The 8,531-nt window shown below is 40.6% G+C and overlaps 1 protein-coding gene across 1 annotated transcript in view; it reads right to left on the bottom strand.

Moving 5' to 3' along the window:
• The window catches only part of LOC124032912 (troponin I, cardiac muscle-like), a 16,310-nt gene extending 9,696 nt beyond the window's left edge, over positions 1 to 6,614 (bottom strand). The window contains exons 1-2 of the mRNA XM_046344902.1: positions 6,553 to 6,614; positions 1,262 to 1,290 (exon numbers count right to left, since the gene is read on the bottom strand). Of these exons, the coding sequence (XP_046200858.1) occupies positions 1,262 to 1,272 (11 nt within the window). The 5' untranslated portion in view covers positions 1,273 to 1,290; positions 6,553 to 6,614. The remainder of the gene's footprint in view (positions 1 to 1,261; positions 1,291 to 6,552) is intronic.
• Between the last annotated feature and the right edge of the window lie 1,917 nt (positions 6,615 to 8,531).

Raw genomic sequence — 8,531 nt, 5'->3', positions numbered from 1 at the left:
CCACTCATCTCCTGGCCAATACCATCCCTAAGGTGAAGCACGGTGGTGGCAGCATCATGCTGTGGGGATATTGTTCAGTGACAGGGACTGGGAAACTGGTCAGAATCCAGAGTCCTCAGGACCTCAGACTGGGGCGAAGGTTCACCTTCCAACAGGACAACGACCCTAAGCTCACAGCCAAGACAACGCAGGAGCGGCTATCGGACAAGTCTCTTAATGTCCTTGAGTGGCCCAGCCAGAGCCCGGACTTAAACCAGATCTTTGAAAAAAGCTGTGCAGCAACGCTCCCCATCCAACCTGACAGAGCTTGACAAGACCTTGAGAAGAATGGGAGAAACTCCCCAAATACAGGTGTGCCAAGCTTGTAGCGTCATACCCAAGAAAACTTGAGGCTGTAATCGCCGCCAAAAGTGCTTCAACAAATTCCCGAGTAAAGAGTCTAAATACTTATGTAAATGTGATATTTCAGTTTTATATTCGTAATAAATTTCTAAAAAACAGTTTTTGCTTTGTCTTAATGAGGTATTGTGTGTAGATTGATGAGGGGGAGAAATACAATGTTATCCATTTTAGAATAAGGCTGTAACATAACAAAATGTGGAAAAAGTGAAGGGGTCTGAATATTTTCCGAATGCACTGTATATATGCATTGTGATATGTGATATTTGAGGCTCTCTATCACAAATTAATTTTATAATGTGTACACACATATTATTAAAAGTATGTTTCTAAACAATGGCAATACTCCCATGTGGATCTGAGCCTTGTTAGAAAACCACATTAGTTTCCAACTTTTGACTGTGGCAGATGCACCTCCCCCGGCTTCACACCTCGTCTTTTGTCTACAGTCGGTTGCTTTAGCATTCCAACTCAAAAATACCAAATATCAACGGTGCTGCTATTGGCAACATCATCTTGTGAGTCTAAACTAAACTAAATCTCAATGTGATCTGCCAGATTCAGAAGCTTGAAAACCCCATTACAAGTTAAAAAATATATTTTTTAAAGCTTTAAAACCCCATTGAAAAACCCCACTCGCTTTTCGACGCCCCAAAAACTAAAATTGAACATAATGAATGTTTATTTTGTTTGATTTGGAGTCAAATTTAATCGTTTTAGTATAGTTTTAGTTTTTCAAATGTGTTTGTTAATCATTTTATTTCAGTTGACAAAAACATTTTTTCATGATTAGTTTTCGTTTTAGTTTCAGTTTTAGTTTACTATAATAACCTTGATACACACAGTGAACATGAATACTTACGCGTCTGCCATGTTTTCCTGCTTATCTTACTGAAATTTAGATAGAGAAAGGAGTTAACATTTTTACCCCACGTGAAAAGAAAAACAGTAAACCGAACATTCAGGCTTATGTTCTGTTCTGTACATTTTATGTACTTTACATTTGATGTTCTGTACATTTTATGTTCTGTACATTTTTATGTACTGTACATTTTTTTGTACTTTACATTTTATGTTCTGTACATTTGATGTACTTTACATTTTATCTACTGTACATTTGATGTACTTTACATTTTATCTACTGTACATTTGTATGTACTTTACATTTTATCTACTGTACATTTGTATGTACTTTACATTTTATCTACTGTAAAGTTGTATGTACTTTACATTTTATCTACTGTACATTTGTATGTACTTTACATTTTATCTACTGTAAAGTTGTATGTACTTTACATTTTATCTACTGTACATTTGATGTACTTTACATTTTATCTACTGTACATTTGTATGTACTTTACATTTTATCTACTGTAAAGTTGTATGTACTTTACATTTTATCTACTGTACATTTGTATGTACTTTACATTTTATCTACTGTACATTTTTATGTACTTTACATTTTATCTACTGTAAAGTTGTATGTACTTTACATTTTATCTACTGTACATTTGTATGTACTTTACATTTTATCTACAAATATCTACTGTGATTCCTTGATGCCCTTCCAGACTCCCTCTGCCTACCCAAGGACGCCAGAGGACAAAAATCCGTTAACCACCTAACTGAGGATCTCAATTTAACCTTGCGCAATACCCTAGATGCAGTTGCACCCCTAAAAACTAAAAAAATGTCTCATAAGAAACTAGCTCCATGGTACACAGAAAATACCCGAGCTCTGAAGCAAGCTTCCAGAAAATTGGAACGGAAATGGCGCCACACCAAACTGGAAGTCTTCCGACTAGCTTGGAAGGATGGTACCGTGCAGTACCGAAGAGCCCTTACTGCTGCTCGATCGTCCTATTTTTCTAACTTAATTGAGGAAAATAAGAACAATCCGAAATTCCTTTTTGATACTGTGGCAAAGCTAACTAAAAAGCAGCATTCCCCAAGAGAGGATGACTTGCACTTTAGCAGTGATAAATTCATGAACTTCTTTGAGGAAAAGATTATGATTATTAGAAAGCAAATTACGGACTCCTCTTTAAACCTGCGTATTCCTCCAAACCTCAGTTGTCCTGAGTCTGCACAACTCTGCCAGGACCTAGGATCAAGAGAGACGCTCAAGTGTTTTAGTACTATATCTCTTGACACAATGATGAAAATAATCATGGCCTCTAAACCTTCAAGCTGTATACTGGACCCTATTCCAACTAAACTACTGAAAGAGCTGCTTCCTGTGCTTGGCCCTCCTATGTTGAACATAATAAACGGCTCTCTATCCACTGGATGTGTACCAAACTCACTAAAAGTGGCAGTAATAAAGCCTCTCTTGAAAAAGCCAAACCTTGACCCAGAAAATATAAAAAACTATCGGCCTATATCGAATCTTCCATTCCTCTCAAAGATTTTAGAGAAGGCTGTTGCGCAGCAACTCACTGCCTTCCTGAAGACAAACAATGTATACGAAATGCTTCAGTCTGGTTTTAGACCCCATCATAGCACTGAGACGGCACTTGTGAAGGTGGTAAATGACATTTTGATGGCATCGGACCGAGGCTCTGCATCTGTCCTCGTGCTCCTAGACCTTAGTGCTGCTTTTGATACCATCGATCACCACATTCTTTTGGAGAGATTGGAAACCCAAATTGGTCTACACGGACATGTTCTGGCCTGGTTTAGGTCTTATCTGTCGGAAAGATATCAGTTTGTCTCTGTGAATGGTTTGTCCTCTGACAAATCAACTGTACATTTCGGTGTTCCTCAAGGTTCTGTTTTAGGACCACTATTGTTTTCACTATATATTTTACCTCTTGGGGATGTTATTCGAAAACATAATGTAAACTTTCACTGCTATGCGGATGACACACAGCTGTACATTTCAATGAAACATGGTGAAGCACCAAAATTGCCCTCGCTAGAAGCATGTGTTTCAGACATAAGGAAGTGGATGGCTGCAAACTTTCTACTATTAAACTCGGACAAAACAGAGATGCTTGTTCTAGGTCCCAAGAAACAAAGAGATCTTCTGTTGAATCTGACAATTAATCTTAATGGTTGTACAGTCGTCTCAAATAAAACTGTGAAGGACCTCGGCGTTACTCTGGACCCTGATCTCTCTTTTGAAGAACACATCAAGACCATTTCGAGGACAGCTTTTTCCATCTACGTAACATTGCAAAAATCAGAAACTTTCTGTCCAAAAATGATGCAGAAAAATTAATCCATGCTTTTGTCACTTCTAGGTTAGACTACTGCAATGCTCTATTTTCCGGCTACCCGGATAAAGCACTAAATAAACTTCAGTTAGTGCTAAATACGGCTGCTAGAATCCTGACTAGAACCAAAAAAATTTGATCATATTACTCCAGTGCTAGCCTCTCTACACTGGCTTCCTGTCAAAGCAAGGGCTGATTTCAAGGTTTTACTGCTAACCTACAAAGCATTACATGGGCTTGCTCCTACCTACCTCTCTGATTTGGTCCTGCCGTACATACCTATACGTACGCTACGGTCACAAGACGCAGGCCTCCTAATTGTCCCTAGAATTTCTAAGCAAACAGCTGGAGGCAGGGCTTTCTCCTATAGAGCTCCATTTTTATGGAACGGTCTGCCTACCCATGTCAGAGACGCAAACTCGGTCTCAACCTTTAAGTCTTTACTGAAGACTCATCTCTTCAGTGGGTCATATGATTGAGTGTAGTCTGGCCCAGGAGTGGGAAGGTGAACGGAAAGGCTCTGGAGCAACGAACCGCCCTTGCTGTCTCTGCCTGGCCGGTTCCCCTTTTCCACTGGGATTCTCTGCCTCTAACCCTGTTACGGGGCTGAGTCACTGGCTTGCTGGGGCTCTCTCGTGCCGTCCCTGGGGGGGTGCGTCACCTGGGTGGGTTGATTCACTGTTGTGGTCGGCCTGTCTGGGTTTCCCCCCTTGGGTTGTACCGTGTCGGAGATCTTTGTGGGCTATACTCGGCCTTGTCTCAGGATGGTAAGTTGGTGGTTGAAGATTTCCCTCTAGTGGTGTGGGGGCTGTGCTTTGGCAAAGTGGGTGGGGTTATATCCTTCCTGTTTGGCCCTGTCCGGGGTGTCCTCGGATGGGGCCACAGTGTCTCCTGACCCCTCCTGTCTCAGCCTCCAGTATTTATGCTGCAGTAGTTTGTGTCGGGGGCTAGGGTCAGTTTGTTTATCTGGAGTACTTCTCCTGTCCTATTCGGTGTCCTGTGTAAATCTAAGTGTGCGTTCTCTAATTCTCTCCTTCTCTCTTTCTTTCTCTCTCTCGGAGGACCTGAGCCCTAGAACCATGCCCCAGGACTACCTGACATGATGACTCCTTGCTGTCCCCAGTCCACCTGGCCATGCTGCTGCTCCAGTTTCAACTGGCCTGGGCCCTAGGACCATGTCCCAGGACTACCTGACATGAGGACTCCTTGCTGTCCCCAGTCCACCTGGCCATGCTCCTGCTCCAGTTTCAACTGTTCTGCCTTACTATTATTCAACCATGCTGGTCATTTATGAACATTTGAACATCTTGGCCACGTTCTGTTATAATCTCCACCCGGCACAGCCGGAAGAGGACTGGCCACCCCACATATGCTCTCTCTAATTCTCTCTTTCTTTCTCTCTCTCGGAGGACCTGAGCCCTAGGACCGTGCCCCAGGACTACCTGACATGATGGCTCCTTGCTGTCCCCAGTCCACCTGACTGTGCTGCTGCTCCAGTTTCAACTGTTCTGCCTTATTATTATTTGACCATGCTGGTCATTTATGAACATTTGAACATCTTGGTCATGTTCTGTTATAATCTCTACCCGGCACAGCCAGAAGAGGACTGGCCACCCCACATAGCCCGGTTCCTCTCTAGGTTTCTTCCTAGGTTTTGGCCTTTCTAGGGAGTTTTTCCTAGCCACCGTGCTTTTACACCTGCATTGTTTGCTGTTTGGGGTTTTAGGCTGGGTTTCTGTACAGCACTTTGAGATATCAGCTGACGTACGAAGGGCTATATAAATAAATTTGATTTGATTTGATTTGTAAAGTTGTATGTACTTTACATTTGATCTACTGTACATTTGTATGTACTTTACATTTTATCTACTGTACATTTGTATGTACTTTACATTTTATCTACTGTACATTTTTATGTACTTTACATTTTTTATCCATTGATGATTTTGTTTTTTTTAATGTGGGAACAATTTTCCTTTATTTATATACTATGTTATTAATTTGGTTGTAAATGTATTGGAAATACAATTCAATGACTGTATCTTTCACTTCTGCATCAACTGAGCTGTTGCCAATGCTGAGGATGGGGTTTGATGACTGGTTGTATGGTCTTTGGGTCAGCTATGTCACGTACTCAGAGCATGTGCTGCCTCATTAAACCTCTCTTTAGATAATTTATTGTGCACTGCTGGTGTGTCCAAATCCAAAAGAGGCCTCAGTCCAGACTTGACGAGGGGAGTTATTTTATTGTAGCACATTTGAATTGTGTACAGTATGTGAGGCAGTATGGGGTTATTGTTATTTGCAGCTCACATGACCTGATTCCAAAGGTCAACATTTCACACAAAGAAACTTTGAGATATTATTATATATCACATATCATTCTTTTCTGGGAAAATGTCAGAGCGTGTAACACCCAAATGACACATTTTACATTTCAATCACAATTTCAAAGGCTGTGCTGGTTTCTTTTTTGCTCCCAAGTAAAAAGCAGAGTAGAAACAATGTGCCTAAATGTTATATTTAAATAGTTAAAATATAAATATTGTAAAACATTTAGTTGAAAATATAACATTTACAATGTGAGGAGCTAACGTTTATCTCCGTAACTGACATAGGTGTCAGTGTAGTCCATAGCCCACAAATTTAACGGCATGTGAACTAATTAACACTATCTTGCAGTCTATGGCAAAATATTAATACAATGTGTCATCATATCATCAATTTCATATCTGAATTCCGGCAGACCCTCCAGAAATAAATATAATTCACCTATACTGAAAAATCACACATTCCCATACTGTTTTCCTCTGCCTCCTCAACACTCTTCCTGCATTCATAGTGTACCTACAATATGTATTCTACACAGAAGATGAAATATAAAAAACAAAGTTCCTTAATATCAAGCCAAAGTGGTCATTGAGAGGTACCCTACCTTTAAGATGTAGAAAAAGGCTGAGAGAGGGAGAGAGTGAGGGACTGAGAGAGGATAGGGGGGAAATCATTCAGATTTATAGTTTCTAAACCCCTGTGTGAATGGCTCACTAAAATAGACTGCTCTCTGTCCAAGCCACTCTCCTGCTGACGTTAACAGACATTATTCAGGCAGGAAAGGGCTGCAATAAAACAACTTATATGGACTTGGATGTTTGGGCAGTACACTGTCTGTCTGTCGCGTGGTTCTGACGCCACCCATTGGTGGCAAGTTAACATGAAACATTAATATATGCCATTTAGCAGACGCTTTTATCCAAAGCGACTTACAGTCATGTGTGCATACATTCTACGTATGGATGGTCCCGGGGATCGAACCCACTACCCTGGCGTTACAAGCGCCATGCTCTACCAACTGAGCTACAGAAGGACCATTTATTTATTGTTAGAGCCCCTCTAAAACCTTGCCTTGTGGCGTGTCTGTAGACTCCTACAGCATCCTATGGTTAGTTGCCATAGGAGTCTACCCACCTGTCTCAGGGCAACTCTAGGCAATCAAATCCAACCAAATCCAATCAAATTGTATTTGTCACATGCGCCGAAATACAACAAACCTTACCTTGAAAAGTTTACTGACCAGCCCTTAACCAACAATGCAGTTCAAGAAATAGAGTTGAAATAAACTAAAGTAAAAAAATATTTAAAAAGTAACACAATAAAATAACAATAACAAGGTTATATGCAAGGGGTACCGGTACCGAGTCAATGTGCGGAGGTACAGGTTAGTCGAGGTCATTTGTACATGAAGGTAGGGGTAAAGTGACTATGCATAGATAATAAACAGTGAGTAGCATCAGTGTAAAAACAAAGGGAGGGGGGGGGGGACAATGTTAATAGTCAGAGTGGCCATTTGATTAGTTGTTCAACAGTCTTATGGCTTGCGGGTAGAAGCTGTTAAAACTTCTTAGGGATAGGGGGCTGTATTTTCACATCCGGATGAAAAGCGTTCCCAAAGTAAACTGCCTGTTACTCTGGCCCTGTCACAGTTTTCATGTGGTGAAGGAGAGTCGGACCAAACTGCAGCGTGTCAATTGCGATCCATGTTTAATCACACAACGTAAACACGAATAAACACAAACACTACAAAACAATAAACGAAACGAAAACCGAAAACAGCCTATACTTGTGTCAACCAACACAGCACAAGGACATCAAGACACTCAGGACAATCACCCACAATACAACCAAAGAATATGGCTGCCTAAATATGGTTCCCAATCAGAGACAACGATAAACACCTGCCTCTGATTGAGAACCACTTCAGACAGCCATAGACTCTCCTAGAACACCCCACTAAGCTACAATCCCACTAAGCTACACACCACATACAAAAACCCATGTCACACCCTGGCCTGACCAAATACATGAAGAAAAACACAAAATACTACGACCAGGGCGTGACAGGCCCAGAAGCTAGGATATGCATATAATTCATAGATTTGGATAGAAAACACCATAAAGTTTCTGAAACTGTTAAAATAATGTATGTGAGTATAACAGAACCTATTTGGCAGGTGAAACCCCCGGGACAAACCATCCAGGGAAAAAAACAATTGAGGTTATAGTATTTCCCAATGTTTTTCTATGGGAAGCACTATTTAATGGCTAACCTGGTTGCAGTTCCTATGGCTTCCACTAGATGTCAAGATTCTTTAGAAATTGTTTGATAGTTTTTCTTTTGAGAAATGAAGAAGTATGGCTGTTCTTTGTAAGTGTCACTCTGAAGGTCTCTAGTATTTTGGTGCGAGTGAACGCTTCACATTGTTTTTATCCGGTATTGTAAACAGTTTATCCCGTCTTAAATTTGATAGATTATTTATGTTTTAGGATACCTTAGGTTGGATTAGGAACGTTGTTTGAAATGTTTGGACCAAGTTTACAGTTTTGCTACCTCTGTAGTCAAACAATTTCGTATAAATT

This window comes from Oncorhynchus gorbuscha, linkage group LG01 (assembly GCF_021184085.1).
Source record: "Oncorhynchus gorbuscha isolate QuinsamMale2020 ecotype Even-year linkage group LG01, OgorEven_v1.0, whole genome shotgun sequence".
In the NCBI taxonomy this organism is placed as follows: domain Eukaryota; kingdom Metazoa; phylum Chordata; class Actinopteri; order Salmoniformes; family Salmonidae; genus Oncorhynchus; species Oncorhynchus gorbuscha.
The sequence above is the reverse complement of the archived record's forward strand: the minus strand, read 5'-3'. Positions and strand labels throughout refer to the sequence as shown.